The sequence below is a fragment of the Danio rerio genome, chromosome 23, assembly GCF_052040795.2.
Source record: "Danio rerio strain M-AB ecotype USA chromosome 23, GRCz13ab, whole genome shotgun sequence".
In the NCBI taxonomy this organism is placed as follows: domain Eukaryota; kingdom Metazoa; phylum Chordata; class Actinopteri; order Cypriniformes; family Danionidae; genus Danio; species Danio rerio.
In genome coordinates this window covers 36578034-36596618 of record NC_141043.1, presented here as the reverse complement: position 1 = coordinate 36596618, position 18585 = coordinate 36578034, and the positions used below count along the sequence as shown (strand labels likewise).

At 33.9% G+C, this 18585-nt stretch overlaps 1 protein-coding gene across 3 annotated transcripts in view; it reads left to right on the top strand.

The window, feature by feature from the left end:
- Window positions 1-18585, top strand: part of itga5 (integrin, alpha 5 (fibronectin receptor, alpha polypeptide)) — a 112015-nt gene that overhangs the window by 34805 nt on the left and 58625 nt on the right. For all 3 annotated transcript variants that reach the window (XR_015522715.1, XR_015522716.1, NM_001004288.2), the window contains exon 2: window positions 409-539. Coding sequence is in view for 1 of the 3 variants with exons in the window: in NM_001004288.2 (NP_001004288.2) it covers window positions 409-539 (131 nt within the window). In the remaining 2 variants the exon portion in view is untranslated. The remainder of the gene's footprint in view (window positions 1-408; window positions 540-18585) is intronic.

Genomic DNA, 18585 nt, shown 5'->3' with positions numbered 1-18585 from the left:
CAAGTCCAAATCCACCTCAAGTCAGAAATGTTTTTGCGATTAATGAGATCTACATTCAAAATTTGGCATGTTCATCACGTATTTCTCATGCAATACTTCAAAATGTGCATAAACGCAAGGTTATGAAAACCTAGCTATTGTCTTGCTATTCCATCAAGTTCATTAGCTTGTAGCTTAACATGCTAGTATTTCAAAATGGCTTCTAATTCTTTTCTTTTTATTTGATGTCAACATAGATCTATTGTTGTTTGTTTCAAGCTCTGATGTTCAACCCAAAGTCTTTAACAATGTTTTCATATACACTTTTTGTGACTCTGAACACTGTTGTACTTGTCCTGCTCTCTTAATATGCCTCACAGTCTTATTAGTATGCTAAAATCTTCCTTCATCTTTTTTCTGCTTGAACAGTGTGAGCATTATAGTTGGAGCACCCAAAGCCAACACCAGTCAGCCCAAGATCACAGAAGGAGGATCGGTCTTCTACTGTCCGTGGAGTCTCAGCCAATCACAATGCAGCAGCATAGAGTTCGATAGACTGGGTGAGTCTCACTAATCAGATGCTGTTTCAAATGTTATGTGGGTGGTGGTGACAAAAAAAATGTGTGCATGACTAGTTTATTCCAAACACATTTCACACGTAACTTTTTCAACAAAGTAACTTTTGAGTGACATTGGTTGTATTTTTCATTCAATAATGTGTTTTTTTTGGGGGGTAATTAATTATTCTATTACAGTGTGCTATGCAAATTTGTATTTTTGTGTGTAATTTTTTAAAGATTTTGTGTTAAAGGCAATACTAGATTTAGCACTAATTCTTACTATCAAGTAGTGACTTTTTATCTGACTATTAATAAGATACTGGCTGTTTATTTGTACATATAAAGTACACATTCTGCATGACCGTATTCTACATTCATAATCCTACCAAATTCCTAAACTCAACTACTACTTTAATAACTATTAATAAGCAGCAAATTAGGATATTGTTGGACTAAGGTTCATAGTTAATAATATGTTAACAGTGATAATTGTATCTTAAAATTAAGTGTGAACAAAAAAAAAGCGGCCACTAGTTGCCACAAAATTTGATGTTTTTATATTTGCTTTTATTTTAGGCTACATTAATCAACAGTGAAGGGCCAAAAACTAATAAAGATTTTTTTTTGCATGGTAAAATGTTTTCATACAGATTATAGAGTTATCAATTCTATCTTATTCCCAAAGATATGTGAAAATCACTAAAAGCAAATTATTATGCATGCCGGGTCAGTAGTTGGCAGTCACTTTAAGTTAACTACATTTTAAAATAAAAATGTATTCTTTATATGAAAACAATAATAATACATTTTTCAAAAACTTGCTCTTTAAAACCCTGGCTTCAAAAGTGGAAGTCAAAATATGTATATACCAAACATCGCTGTCAAATATTTCAGCTCTTAAAGCTATTTTAGTAAACCAAAACAATGGTTTAGACTAATAGTTGCAGTTGCCAAATGAATCAAGTTTGTCAAGCTTGTTAACAAATTTTACTCTCAAGACCATGCACACTGGGATTTGTTTGCCAGCTCTTAACATGGCTCCAGTATTTTGTCTTGGGTTTCTACATCCTCTCCAAAACAATCCCGGTGTTGATGGATACCTGCTCCTTCCATTATGTGGCTTCCTCAAAGCTAGCACCTTTCAGTCGCGCAGCCCTTCGCCTTTCATTGTGTAGACGGAGCTCTGAGAGGGTGATGGAAGAGGGGATTTAAAGGAAGTGAAGGCAGACAAATGTTCAAGCAGACTTCCTGATGAACATGCAGGCTCAGATTTTTTTTAAATTAGCCATGTTTCATAGAAGAGAAGGCAGAGCATGATGACAAGCAACACTAAACAGTGATTAAAATAAGCACAAATAAGATGGCTTTATGTAACTTGTCACACAATAGGTAGCTCACAAAAATCAAAGGAAAATTCTGTTGTTTAGTTTACTTGTTACAAATCAGTGCGAGGAATAGTTTGTTGCTGTGTAAACGTTTCAGCCAAGCTTAATTCCTTTGGGTATTCAATAATGTTTGTATCTTCTGTTTAATTGGGATATAGCTGTATCAAAATATCATAGTACGATAATACCTCAGTATGAATGGCACTGTACGGTATTTATTAAATTCTTTACAGGAAAAAAAAAAGTAATGAAGAGACTTGAAAAGTGCCAGAAGTGTTTATTAAACAGTTTACCTGAACACTGAACATATCAATGGCATACAAATTAGCAGTCTATCTATAAACTTGAAAACAATATTTTTTTTCGATTTTAATAACAACAAATTAATACATCATGTAAAAAAAATAAATAAAGTTTCAATTTAGTATTTATAAAAAGTCAGAAAAAAAATAGCAGCCTGCTTAATGCTGCTGGACCATGTGCTGAATAAGCATTTAAGAACACTCACTGGGACAGAGATATGCCAAGGTTGACAGCAGTGGGTAATGTTGTGCATTGTATTTTCACCACTCGAAAGGACAAGCCAGGAGTGAGATAAAGGTCTCTTTGCGGTACAAGTCAATGTATGCATCAATCTGAGCAGTGTGCTGTGTTCTGCTGGCCCCTTGACTAAAAGAATCCCCATCATGTTAGTCGTATTCTCCGGCTTTTATTTCACCACAGTCTGGCAGTGCCTGCATAACATTTTTACTTTGTCTGTCACCTTTTCTCCCTTCTTGTTTCTTTTTACAGAGAAACCTAGATGATTCCTTACATCTAATTTAAAACACACTTTAGGTTCGACCATTTCCAGCTCTTTTCCTTTGCTGCTAGTAGCACCCTCCATTTCCGAATTGCTGGATCTGTAGCGACATCAGACCGCAAAGGATGATGGCCACGTCTGGGCTAATGGGAATTGTAGTTCCTGATACCGCCCGTTCGCTTCATTCGCATGAGCAAGCTTTTCTCTTAAGACCTATCGTTTTATCAAGCCATGCAACCACGGTAATATAGAAACAATTTGCTTTTGCGGTAAGGTGGTATTTATAATACCGTTACATCACTAGTATTTAATCTATACATAAATAACTACCCAATATTAGGTTTTTCAAGCTTTTAGTACCTGAACACGGTTAGACTGCTCAGAGAAAAATGAGTGAAATCTCCTGAATATATTAACTTCCTTTATATCAAAGGCTGTGTTTGAAACCACCTACTACTCAGTAGGTACTGCATTTGGATTTAAACATACTACTCTAACATATTAATGTAAGCAGTATGAATGAAACTCTGATGTACCACATCCACCATTTTGTCATAATCACATGACCTACCCACGTGATTTGCGTCGCTTTACTCCCATTCATAAATTCTCTCGCTTCAGAGGCATCATGGGATAGCATAGCATCTATTCGATGCGCACTTCAGAATTTCGCCAGAGTAGTAGGTCATCCGGGTACTTCTCGCATACTGATTTTTAAATTTTATGAATTTGCATATACTACTCGGCTCGCATACTGATTTTAGCATACTATATAGTTTGCAAGTATGCGATTTCGGATGCAGCCAGAGTCTTTTTAAGGCAAGGCATTTCACTCGGCGGCCATCTTTGAAACACCTCTTTAGCAGTTTGTTTTGGGCATTCTGTCTGAATGAGGAAACGTTAAATTCTCCAAAACTGTTAGCCAAGCTTATGATTACATGACATGCTTGGAACCACTAATAAAATGTAACAACAATCGTCTCATAAGATTCACTTCTAAACATTCGAATCAAACAAACTCAGCTTTTTTTTAGGTAGCCCAAGCTAATGCGCATGCACACTCGAAAGGAAAGGCACGATATCATGACACCAACCTTATTTATAGCTGTTCTACACATTCTTATCCTCTGAATAATGACCGTCTAATCGCGCTGGTCTTCTGAAGTAATTCACAACTTGGTCTTGATGGCGAATCTCCTCCAGAAATGACAGCTACTCTGTTTACAAGTTTGTTCGTTTGAGTAGTTGCTATCATGTGATGTGCGTTTGACAGAACGGACTGTATATCACGTTTTTTTCATACAGATAACAAAACCAGAAAACTTTTGTTTTCAAGTGCATTTGGTTCATTTTAAAGCACAGATTTCAAGCTTTATTTGGCTAAAATTCTTATGTCTGTGAAGCAAGTATTCGCTGAGATTCAAGTGTGTTTGTTTAACACAAAACGTTTGGTCCGAGCTTCTCCCCCAGAGAATCTTCAGTCTCTAGTGATAGATGATTGGCTCCTGTACTAGTAGGCCAGGCTTCATTTGCCATATCATTAATGTGACATGTCTTGTGTATTCTATAGTCTTTGTTTATATCTATCTCTGACACCATTTATAAAAATAAAGACATTACACGTTGTATTTTGTGTAAAATAAATGTCAAATCTGGATATTAAAGGATGTTATTTACAGTTACTATTTTAAAGATAAGTTAGCATGGAAGTTAAATGCTGTTGAATGCTAATTACTTAGCCTTTTTGTACAGGCTTTGCTTCTTGCCCTAAACATCGTATTTGATTGGTCAGTGAGAAGAAAAGCCTATACAAGAGGAAAGAAAAATGTTAACAAAATGGAGGATTTTTAAGTTCAAGACAAATATTCAGTCTTGATGCGAACAGATCATGTAGCTTTGTGCTTTATGGTTGTCTTGTTAGCGCCTGCTTGCTAACATTGCTAGCATTGTTGGTCGCTGATCTGCTCAGCATGCCAGAATAATTTCAGTTGTGGCGGTGATGTACAGCATGAAATATGCATTTCATTAGAATGCAGATTTCTGTGGACTACAATCACCAGACCGCAACGTGCGCTCTATCAATTGTGCACTGTCTCATTTCTCAAAGCAGATTTGATTCCTTAAAAACTGGTCCAAGTTGCTGAGTATGTAGAACACATGTCGGGGGACAATGAAGTGTTCACAATCTCAATGAGAGACTGTTGGCTTCCTTCCTGAAGATTCAAAGTCTCCTCTAAAAATCTGAGCTGTGATTTACTGCTCGTTACTCAACCAAAGCGAGGAATATTCCAGAAAATCTGTCACTAAACCTTATTCAGCTCCATTTATTTCAGCATTATCTTTTGAAACTATAATGACGCACATCTGCCTGTTCTAGAAAACAGTCAAATACGTCATAAAGGAGATCTTTGCTACGCAGGGCTGGGGTTATGAGTCATGTAAATGTCATGCTCTTCTTTTTATTACGTTTGACTTCAATTAAAACCTAATGTTATTTTGGTTTAACTCAATAGGCAAGCAGAAGATCTTAATTGAATTAAGCTAATATCCTGTGACGTGTGATGCATTGCAGGGGCGCGTTCGGCCCTGGAGGTTAATACTCGTGCGACGATCATTCAATTTGATGTCAATATTTCTTGACAGATCCAATGTTGTTGAAATTTTGACAAGTTGTTTTTCAGCATGCATTTTAGTTTCCTTTTGTTTCAGCAGGCAGACGATGATCTGATGTTAGCATGACCATAACCATTTTGAAAATAATAATAGTAATAATAATTGAAATTACAATACATTTTATTTAACGGACATTTCAAGAAACCCACCTCTCAAGATCACTGTACAACATATATTTATACACAAATCAATAATTAAAAAGTAAACCAACAGCATAAAAATAAGGAAGATGTTAAAATACAAGACAAAATACTAGATGTAGTAGTGCAATTATAAACCATATATTATTTTGAACTTATGAGTTTTAAGTTTCATTTAGGAGCACAATTTAAGTCTTTCTAGTCTCAAAGTCAAGAGATTTTCTTAAAACAATAACCAGCTATTTTTTAAGTTTTATTTTTTATGTAATTGATTACATTTATTGTATTTTTGTTTTATTTAAATTTTATTTTATTTGTATTAATTTTATTAGTGTTGTTGTTGTTCTTTGATTATTTATTTATTGATTTCTATTTATTATTTTATTTTATTTTAAAGAAATCTTTGTTTGAAGAGCTCAGTTGATGTTTTTTTAGTCTCAAACATCAGGAGCATATCTAAAAAATACAAACTTTTTCAGCTATTTAATTTTAATAAATTTTTATATAATTATATTTATTTAGTTTTAATTTTATTTGTATTTTATTTTAGTTTTAATTTAATTTAAATTAGTTTAAATTGAATTTAATTTTATTCACTTAATTTAATTTGGTTAATTAAATTTTTGTGTAATTTAATTGAATTTAAAAATGTTTTATTGAATATTTAGTTTTATTTTATTTTTATTAAAAAAAATCCTTGTTTGAAGAGATCAGCTTAGGTGTTTCTAATTTTAGAAGTCAAACTCAAAAACTAAATAATGCTGCGTTGTCTAAACCCAAACCATTGGGCTATAAGGTGTCAGTTCCACTATTCAGTTAAATTTAACTGAAAAAATTTACCCAACATTGTGTTTGCTCGTATTTACCCCAGCTTTGGTTTCTGACAACCCAGAATGTTTTTTAGAGTGCAGGAATAAATCTGAATGATTAAATTAAAATATATTTAATTTATTAAAATGCATTATTTACTTTCAATAAATGTGTTTCCTCTTATTGCTTATTATTTAATTTATGTTTTATACTGCACTATAAAAATGCTGGATTGTCGTCACCCTAATTTAGTTTATATTAAGAAAAATCAATTTCTCCATGGCTAAAAATGAATGTCAACCCCTCCTATTTTCACTTCCCCATTTAGTTGCATTAAATATTTTAAATAAAGCCCTGACCGCTGATGATTTGGTCTTGACCCTGTGGCATCTGATGTCCCATTGGTTCATCTAAGTAGCCCGCATCACTTCCTCCAGCCCGCCATCCTTCAGTCAGAACGAGCATTAGCTAATCCACAGATCTGACCTCTTTCCTCTTCCTCCGCGATAAGAAAATAACAGAGAATGATGAGAGAGCGAGAAACGATTCTTCATTTCCCCGTCTCGCTGCTTCTCTCCGGGGACCCTTGATGTGATGACTGAATTTAGCCATGTTGCTCGTGCCTTCCTGACCTTCCCTTTCTCTCGCACAGATCTAGATGCTCCGCTAATGGGGCTCTTCAGTCCTCGCTGAAAGAGAGAGGTGTGTTTGTGACCTCCTCACCTCCACCGTCCCGCGAGAGGAGAACTGAGAGCACTCTTAGGATTAGACGGAGAGAGAATTTTGATTAAAATGGCTGTATATCAGTGCAGAGGTGACTTAATTGTTTGAATACTTCCTCTCAAATCCTTTAGCATTAGTTTCACATTACTTGAGGGAGATCTGGTGCAGGTTATTCTGGGCCACAGCCACACACTTACACATAAGGTGTAGATTTGGGACAAGCGGAATTGGTAGGTTGTTTGCTATTAATAATAAGAAGATGGTTGATTATCTGACAGAGATTCAGTTCAGTGAATTATGAACCTGATTTAGTGACTGATTCTTTCACAAAAGTGCTCACTGATGTCTGGGAATCTTATTTGTTTTTATTTGGACTGCAGTCAGTGTCAGATTCAGAGTAGTTGTAGTTATTTTTTTATTTTCTATAATTTTTATTTTGGTTATTGCTTTTTTGTAGTTTTAGAATTTAGTGTTGTTGTTTTCTAATGTAATTTACAAAAAGAAAAATAAATTATAATTATAAAATAATAATTAGTGGCTTTTTATTTTATTTTATTTTATTTTATTTTATTTTATTTTATTTTATTTTACGTGTTTTGCTTTGCTTTGCTTGGCTTTGTAAAGAGCTCCGCTTAGGTCTTTCTAGTTTCAGAAGTCAATGCGGGCCTCGGCTGGGTCAGTTGGCATTTCTGTGTGGAGTTTGCATGTTCTCCCTGTGTTCGCGAAAATTGTCTGTAGTATATGTGTGTGAATGAGAGTGCATGGGTGTTTCCCAGTGATGGGTTGCAGTTTGAAGAGTGTATTTGTGTAAAACATGTTGGATAAGTTGGTGGTTCATTCCGCTGTGGTGACCCCTGATTAATTAAGGGACTTAATTACAAAAAGTATTTGTACATGTTAGCTAACAATAGTTAATGAAAATACAGTTGTTCAATGTTAGTTCATGTTGACTCACGGTGCATTAACTAATGTTAACAAGCATAAATTTGGATGTTAATAATGCATTAGTAAATGTTGAACTATGATTTATAAAAGCTGTTCATTGTTCATAATTAGTCCATGTTAGTAAATACATTAACTAATGAAACCTTATTGTAAAGTGTGACCTGTATATCATTAAAATCAATTTTGGCTGAAAATTAACATCACCCCTTCTATATTCACTTCCCATTTATTTTATAAAATCATTAAAAATCTTTCTCTCTGTAGAAAAGAAGAATGACAGCCCTAATGTTGCACATTTCAATTAAGTTTTCAATGTTTGTTTGTTTAACAGCAATAAAACTGCTTAAAAGTAACATTAAGCCTTCCAATCAGATTACTGCTTGGCATTTATTTTATATGTGTAATAGTGTGTGAATAAATGCACCGATCTAATCTCCAACTGTGGTAAGTCGACATTATCTTGCATCAGAGTCCTAAATTATCATGGCCGTTTTTCTGACACAAACAAATCTCATGCAGTTCTGGGTAGCTCTCTCCTAACTGTAGCCAAACAACACCATTTTCCCCACGTTCCCAGTCAAGCTTTATCTTCCCAGCTCGACGCTTCACCCGTGATGTGGAAAGTGAGATAATTGTTGGTTTTTACCGGCCCACATCCATCGACATTGAGTGATTCTCATCCCACACACTGTCCGATCTGACCACATTTTACGCTAACCGGCATCTTCCATATATACAGTGTTTTATTCGCTGTTTTCACTTCAGTTTCAGGGCTGCTGGTTTTCTTGCGTGATTCTTTAGGCCTCTTTACTTTGGCAGAGAGCGAGGGAAAGACAGCGAGGAGAAGAAAGAGAAAACCATCACCCTGGAGGTGACCATAAGGCATATATCCTCTAATGTTATTAGAGGGCTCTAATCCCCACAGCTTTCCTACTGGGGCACCAAACATCCTTGAGAGAAGGAAACAAAAGACGTCTGGGGGGAAAGGAAACATGCATGTCTGTGTTAAAGAGATCGTTCTCTCAAAAATGAAAAATTAGCTGTTAGTTTGCTCACCAGTAGGTCATATATGTTAAGGTGGCCTGCGTTTTCAGTAGAACATTAAAGAAGATTTTTAGTTGAAACTGTGGTCCTCGATTATATAAATGCGAGTCAGCAGCTTCTAGTATTTTGAGAGTAAAACAAAAATGAAAGTGATGAATATTTGTTGCTCCTGTTGAAACATTGAAGTCTTTTAAAGGAAAAGACAAGAAACTAAACAATATTTATAGCATTAGTAAAGTATGATTAACTGATTGTTGTGCATCAATAGATTTAAAATCGTTTATCTCACTTATTCTATAGCCATTTGCAAGCTAATTATTGCTACAACTAATATTACAACTAGTTGCAACTAATATTGCTCGTTGCAGTGCTATTTTTGATTGTATTTTCATCAGTTATGACAAATTAGATCTTCCTGCTTTAAGACAGACATAAATAATTGTAATTAAAGTGATGCTACCCATACAGAATAATAATACAGTGTGTTAGTTTATTAAATACATTCCTAGGGGTTAGTAAAAATCTATACAATTTTTATATTTTAAATGTATTGTTTAATATTTTGATTTAATCATTTATCATAACTCTTACACAGTGTAAAAATACTATGTTGAATTTGGAAATTAAACATTAGATGATGGCATCCGCTGCGTAAAACATATGCTGGATAAGTTGGTGGTTCAAACCACTGTGTCGACCCCAAATATTAATTACTTTGCAGTGTCACAAAATGATGCTATATTGATGTGCTTATCCGCTGTGTCCAATCTAGACTTTACTGTGAATTTTTTTTTTATTGCACACCTACCAGCCAATCAGAGTTAAAAATTTCAATAGACCATGGAATAATTACCTTTCATCAACAACCTCATCCAACAAAGAGTAACAGGTTCATTTCTGATTCAAATAAATGATTCACTACTTTGCATAGACACATATACATTGAGTTATGTATTTAAAGCAGTCATTATTGTTATGAAACAAGGATTTTTAAAAATAAATGCATAGCATTGAGGATCATTTGGGTACCAATCCTTCAAAAACATCCTTCAGTTGAATAATATATATTAAAAATTAAGTATATATCAATATAAAAACTATATTAAATACAATATATAACTACTTTACCTAAAGCACTTTACTTGAAGGGAGCGTTCATAAGACCCTTTATAATCGAGGGTTATGAATGTGAATGAAATTTTATGCATGTTTATGAGATTTGTTATTAAGTGTCATTTGCTAAGTTATGTCATTTCAAATGGAAAGATTGTTTGTTATGACTGCTTGACATATACAATGTATATGCTTGACATATACAAACACAACCTGTTTTTGTCATGACAACTTAACATTACCAAGACAACAAAACTTGTCCTAAATCTGTCATAAACATGATTGACATTAAGCCATTGTAAATATGTCATGGGTTTTATAACAGCATCATTAATTATTATTATTTTCTACCTCCACTATAGTGGTACGAGGTAAATTTGTAATTAAAATGTCATTAAATATTAATGACATCTTTAATTTTATTCTTTTAGCAGTTTGTTCGTCTGAAAAAAGTGATAAAAAAAATTCATAACAAAATTATGATTATAAAGGTTTCATGACAGTCTTATCAACATCCCTTCAAGTAAAGTGTTACCAATTTACCTAAGCGACCTTGTCCAACTATAATAATTTAACACTAAATAACAGCTGCAGTACCAATTGTTTCTCTTTATGAGAGCTCAGTCCATCACGGGTATTCATTTACTCTCTTGACTTTCAATCTGCGACATTTTATGAATCAAGGATCACAGTTTCACCTAAAAAATCTTTATATTCTACCAAATAAAAAAGTCACTTACATTTTGGAAGAGTAAATGAACATTATTGGATGAACCATCTATCCATTTAAACAGAGGCATGGAATGGAATATGGATGACAAGTAGAGGAGATAAAAAAAAACATACAAGATAGTGAAAGAATGAGTGGGAGCTGGTGACATAAACAATGAAAATAATGAAGTGGAATTCCTAGAAAGGGATGACAGACTTTGAGAAAGGGAAGAGGAAGGTGAAGGGTGCTGTGAACTAAAAGGCTGAGAGAAAGGAGAGAGTGTGTTTGTATTTGTAGGAGTGTATCTGACAGATAGCTCGAGCTCCTGTTTTGCTTGGACGAGGGATCCTGGCACTGTTTTCTCACTCATCATAATGAGGCTTTATAGACAGTCTTAACAATTGGGCAAATCAAATGAAGCAACTTTTGGGTCATACTTTTACCATAATATCAAAAATTATGTTTTGCAATGATAATGTATTTGGGTAATTTAGGGTCATTCTGTTTATTTTAGAATAATTATTGAGCAAAAATAACAAAAGTGTTATGTAAAAAAACAACATTTCTTTTTATTTTTATAATATATAGGCTGCAACTTTTTAGTGAGCTGAGCCAACATGAACTATTATAATATAACTAATATTTCTGTAAAAAAAAAAAACATAATTACGTACTGTGTTTGTTGCTTATTCTTATCTATTGCTAATAAATAAATAAATCTAGTTAAATGTTACCAATTTAATTAATTAGTTTTCCTTTATTTTAAGTAGTTTTCATAGTAAGCAAACATTAGTATCGATCAGTGCGTGTTTAAAAAAAGTAAAAACAGACTTATAGCCTAATGACTCTCATAAAATATTATACATTTAATGTCAGTTATGCACACTTTTCCAACCAAAACTCCAAATTGATTTAAGTGATTTAAACATTAGGGTAGGGAAGGAATGGTAACACAAGGGTAAGAACAGACGGCAACAAAATTCAAACAACAACAAAGTGTCAGTTAAATAAGGATAAACAATATTAACAAACTGGGATATCAAAACTATAGAAAATACTAACAAAGAGCACAAACTGCTGGACTGAAGATGTTTTAAAGGTGAGGTGGATTGGTTGAAACTTAATGCGAGTTGCAGGCAGTAACCAATCAGGATGAAGCAGTGACAGGATTGGTTGCAGCAGTGAGAAGTGAAACAGAGAAACTGAGACAGCAGCTATACCTAATAATAATAATAATAATAATAATAATAATGATGATGATGATGATGATGATAATAATGATGATAATATTAATAACAATAATAACAACAATTATGATGATGATAATAATAATATTGATATTATGATTATTATTTTAATTAAAACATTATTATTATTATTATTATTACTATTATTATTATTTTATATTACGTTAATATATGAAAAAATATCCCAGTAGTTAGTAATAACTTATATACTTTAAATATATTTGTGATTTATTAATTGTTTAAAAACAAGTTTTTATTTATTAATTTATGTATGTCTCTTAATACTTCTACAAATTAATACTTCTTTCAAATATGACATGTTAACTAGGGAATTTTTGTCCTCGAGTCCAGGTCATTTGATTATTAGGATCTGCTGATACCGAAAGCCGATCCGATACGTCTATAATTCATACAAAAAAGAATAAAGAAGAGCGAAGAATCAGAGTCTGCGATCAACCGGGGTAAGGGGGTGGACTCCTGGGAGTTTTCCGAGAGAAATGACAAAACAGGATATGGGACACTCCCGGGAAAAACGTCCTGATCTAGAGGTAACATTCGTATCCAATCGAATCTGAAACCGCGTAATCGGGCCCGATTTCAATTATGTGATCGGATCTGGATATCCCTAATGTTAACTTTGGTAACTTTAAATATTTTATTATTGAATAAACATTAGCATTGTATTATATTTTAATATTGACAGAACTGATTGATGGTTCTTAATTGGGAAAATAAGGGCCTGGCTAATTTCATTACAGACTTTAGGTTTCCTTCATACAAAACAAATTTCCTATTCTTCTTCATCTGTTGATTTGGGGCCGCAGTGTGATCCAGACGTTTCTTGACAGCTTTCGTAATATTAACCCACATAACTTGAGCTCCTGTTTGGTTTGGATGAGACTCTGTGGCACCGTTTCATCTCTGCGAATGAGACTAGGCCCTCTTCAGAGCCGGCTGAGAGTTGTGCTGCCGCCAGTTGTACCTTTCACTCATTTCTCCTCTTCCTCAGCGTCTCGTTCCCCTTCCCCTCGTTGCATCATGCTTGTAATTATGCTGCAACTGGAGAAATGTCTGTGGCAGAGTTGAGCTTGGCAGTCGGGGACTGTGTGCTTTGGAGGCTTTCACATGGCAACTGGTGCAGTTCTTGTGAGCAATTCATTTTTGTTACTGCGTCTTCTTAAGGCTGATTTATACTTCTGCGTCAAACACCGGCGTAGGCTACGGCGCTGACGCATAGCCCTTCGCCGTGGCCATCGCCGTCACTGACGTGCACCTCTCAAAAATTGTAACTACACGTCGCAACAACGCGTAGCGCAAGCTCTGTGATTGGTCGGCTTGCTAGCGCCGACGAGTCTGGGCGGGACAGAGAGCCGCGTGAATGGCGCGAGCGATTGTTTACAAGTGTGGAGTCCCGTGAAGGAGCTCCAGATGGAAAGTTTTGCTCTGTGTTTACCTCATGGTTAAAGTTGTTGCACGTCCGCAGGTTCCTGCCTCAAAATGAGCGAGTTTGAGTCACTTGTACATCCAGGAAGTGTTCAGGAAAAGCAAAACAGAAATGAAGAAACTCGACACAGAGGAACATTTACACCTCACTGCCCACTAGCGTTTCGGAAGTGTTAATGCAGACCAACGGAGACAGCGCGCAGAAGTATAAATGCACAGCCACGCGCGTTGCCTGCGCCGTGAGTTGCGCCGGTCACTTGACGCAGAAGTATAAACCAGGCTTTAGTTGTGCTTATATGGTGCATTTTAAGGACAATCTGGAAAATGACACACACCAACCACAGATAAAACATCGACAACCACAGACATACAGACACAACACTGACAGACACAGGCAAACAGAAACATTCACAGACACAGTAACAAACACAATGCCAACAGACAAACAGACACAACAGTAACAACAACAGACACTACCACGGACACAGCACACAGACACAGACAAAACACTGACAACCACAGACACAACATAAACACACACACACACATACAGACAAAACACCAACAAACACAGAGTATTACAGACATGAGGGCACACAGACACAACACACAGACATACCCAGTACCCAGACACTGACAAACAGAAACATACACTGGCACAACACCGAGAACCCCAGACACAACACCAATAGACACAGACAAACAGACACAAACAAAGACACAACGTAAAAACAACCACAGACAGTACAACAAACACAACAGTGACGGATACAGACGAAACAGTCTCAAAACAGACACAACACACAAACACAACACCAACAACCACAGACACAACAAACTGGTAGATACAACTAGGCATGGTATGATAACAGTTTTCAAGGAATACTGTGGTCTAGAAAAGTAAAGATTTTAAAACCGTCAAAATTTTCCATAAAACCGTTATGTTTTTTGTTCTGTTTTTTAGGACAACAGTCTCTTCAGCAGGAAATATATCTATAGATGTCATTTTAAATCGCAAACAATTGTTTTTGAAACAAATGAAGACAGCAGAAGTCCATAATTAATTTAACCTGACATGTTTACTCTTCCAAAATATTTGAACTGTATAAAATTAAATATGTTGTGTTTAAAAGGGATTTTTTATTTTTATTTTTAACCCAGACATTAAGAAAGAATATATGTTAGAGCCGTAATCATAATACCGTGAAACCGTGATATTTTTATCCAAGGTTATCATACCATCAAAGTCTTATACCGTCCCATTTCTAGACACAACACAAAACCACAGCTCGTTGGTGTTGTGTCTGCAGTACTGCCTGTTCGGTTTCAGCAAGCATGGTAATTGAATTTGAATAATCTCTCATCATTTTTCCTTGCATCTACTCTACATATTTTGCAGGTGAACCCAGTTACCACAAGACTATCCATGTTTTTGACATCTATGCTTAACTGACCATAAATAGGATCATATTGTTTAATAGTATTGTTGACAGTTATGGTACAGTTCCCCCAAACTGAAAATTCTGTCATAATTTATTCTCCTTTCACGTGTTCCAAACCTTTTTCAACAAAATAGTAGATATTTTGAAGAAAGCTGGAAACCTGTAACCTTTCATAAGCTTGAGTTGTTACAATGAAGACCACTGAAAAATCCATCCATTACAATCTTCCTGTATTTTTCATCACAGGCTTATTCCATGGTCTGTTGAAATTCTTGATTTTGATTGGCCGGAGGATGTGCATTGTTTTCATTGAAACGCACAGGTAGTTCCAGTCAGTTTTGATCACAGTTCGAAATAAATGTGCCTCGCCCAAACATTTCTAATTACCATAGCTACTCGCATGTGCTGAACAGGAAACTGACGAGGACTGTTAATGGTGGACAGGAAGCCGCAAAATTGGGAAAATACTCCTATAGTATGCCACAAAATCAAGTTTTAAGAGTTTTTCAAGCGAGAATATAGTTATTATAAAGTCAAATCGGCAGTTTATGTATATGGATGGCACGTGCTTAAAAATGTTGTAAACTCCAGGCGTTCAGCAGCAACTCCACGAATGCCTCTCTCTTGCATCTCTGTTGTTAAAACGTGACATAATTAATCTTTTGTGTATCTGACGGTCAGTCTTTGGACTTTTTAACCTATTATTCGTTCTCGGGTGTATTTTTTGGCAGATTGCAGAGTCTTAGAATTAATTTGACTGTAATTAATGTAATATTACACCTTCCTGCATGTCTGGCTGATTGCTTTTGTTTTAAAGGCGATAAATAAAGCAGAATGTTCTCCTACCTGTGCTGTTATATTTTTTTTCTTTTGCTAAATTTACCTACATATTTTACAGCAAAGATTTCTGAAATGGTCTTTGGCTGCTTTCTTTTTAATGCATCTTATGTGCCTTTAAACTGGCGTTTCATGAGATATAGCTTTGTGAATGTTTTATTTCATATGTATAGTCTTGTATAAAGTAAAGTGTTTTAATAATTGTGAAGTTATTCTACTTAAAGCAGCCATCACAGTCTTTTTGTTAGATCAATTCCATGTGATCAGTTTGTCTAGTTTGTCTAATACTTTGATTCAAACGAGGCATAATAACATAATTTATGTACTTTAGATGTTCAAAAATATTTGCTAAAGGTATTTTTTTTTAAAAAAACAGCATGCTAAAATTAAAGTGTGAGGGCTTAAAGTTGATAGGAAATAAATTATCTTTAATTTCATTGGCCAATGCGTAACATATTCCTAAAGCGTATTTAAATAATATGATACTTTAATAAGATTTGTTTGTTGATTATGAAATGTAAATTCTGCTATAGGTAGCCCAGTTTTCCCAGAATTAAAGGTAATGTTAAGAAAAAGCCAGTATACATACAGGTCCTCCCTCATCAGAGAACAGGTAAAGTAGACAATAGAAACGTGTGACTGAAAGCACACTTCAGGTGTGACTAGGAATGTCTTATTTGTCCACCTTTGATTAGATTGATGAAATCGCATCTTAATATTAGCAGGAATAAACAGCACGCACATTATCTCTCTCTGTCTCCCTGTCTGTCAGCCTGTCACAGCTGATTCAGTGGAGGGACTACAAAATCTAACATTTAAAAACTGACAAAAATTTGGATAAATATTGCGTTGCAAAAAGCAAAACTAATCTAAACTTACACCTACCTTGGCAAATGACCATGGAATAAGCGAGATAATCAACGGCTTGCCGCGTGTTAAAGGATTTACTCCGCTGCGAGTTGTGTGGTCCTAAATATTTATTGGTAACGCATGCGTCTTGTATGTGTTAAAGGTTTTTGGAGGCTTTTAAGTGATTCAGTTTGTTCTGGCAGATGTACATGAGCTCTGATGGTCTTGGTCTGGTGGTCTTATTGTTAAGTTTCGACTTTTCTCATTGGTCAGGAAATGTCACCTTTGTTTTGATTATGAATCTTGTTTCAGGCCGTATGTGACCATCTGTCTTTTCCCTTTCTTATGTGGGCACTTCATGAATTGACCTTTAACCTCAGTGGACACCTGATCTTGTGTTGTGCAGTCTGTTCTTTTCTTCCTGTTTTGTAATAAGAAATTTCTAAGTGCACTAAAATTTTTTTGGGGAAATATCATTGATCTGGACTGATTTTATCTATTGTGGTTTGATTGACTTTTGATATGCTGACATTTATACTTCGTAGTTTTCGCCTCCAACACAACTTAAATGGAAAAGGTTTGATGCAATGATGTATTGCATTGAACTGACTAAAGAAATTCTAAAGCAATATGTTTATTCATCACAGTTTGTGGTATTTTAATTTAGTAATTTAGTTTTGTGTTGGTTCTTTAATTTATTTAGTAATTGTTTTTTTTTTTTTTTTTTGCTTTGCTTTGCTTTGCTTTAGTTTTATTTTATTTTAATTTATTTTTTATTTGTTGAGTTTTTAGTTTTTTATTTTATTTATTATTTATTTTATTTTGTTTTGTTGTTTACTTTTTAAATTATTTTATATTAGTCTTGTTGTTTTTGTTTAGTTTTGTTGTGTTTTGTTATTTTTGGTTATTTAATTTTGTTTATTATTTTGTTTTGTTTTGTCTATTATATGTATAATTATTTTATTTTAGTGTTTTGTTGTTTTTGTTTTGTTTATTTTATGTTTTTTGTTTGGTTATAGTTTTGCACTGGTTTTCTTTATTTAGCATTTTATGTTAATTTGTTTAGTTTTGTTTATTATATATATAATTATTTTATTTTATTTTAGTCTTTTGTTGATTTTGTTTTGTTTATTTTGTTTAACTTTATTTATTTTTGTTGTTTTTGTTTAGTTTTTTGCTGTTTTTTGTTTATTTTATTTAGTTTATTGTTTTATTTCATTTGGTTTATTTTTTATGTAAAATTACTTTATTTTAGTCTAGTATTTTATTTTGCTTATTTTTTTATATATGTATTCATGCTATCTTATTTATTGTTTTGTTTATTTTTATGTATAATTATTTTATTTTATTCTAATTTTTTGTTGTTGTTTTTTGTTCAGTTTTGTGGTGATTTGTTTTTGTTTTTTATTTTGTTTATTATTTTATTTATTGTTTATTTTGTTTTTTATTTTATCTATTTTTATTTTATGTTAGCTTTTGCAGTTTTTTTGTTTAGTTTCATGCTGTTTTTTTGTTATTTTATTTTGTTTATTTTTTTGTTTATTTTGTTTATTTTTATGTATAATTATTATATTTTAGAGTAGTGTTATATATTATGTGTATTATTTTTTGTTTTGTTTTTGTTTTGTTCTGTTACTATAACCGTTTCTTCTAGTGTTGATAGCTCATCATGATTTTGCCAAGTACGATGCGATCCTGAATTAACATCTGTATTGATCCTGGAACATCATTTTTGTTTGAAAATGTAATCCATACCTATTCCCTAAACCCAACCATAAATTATAAATTATTCCCAATTATTCCCAAAATCAGAGGGGAATAATAGTTGGATAGCATTCATATGAATTTACATAAGCCTAACCATAAGCCTAAACTACATAA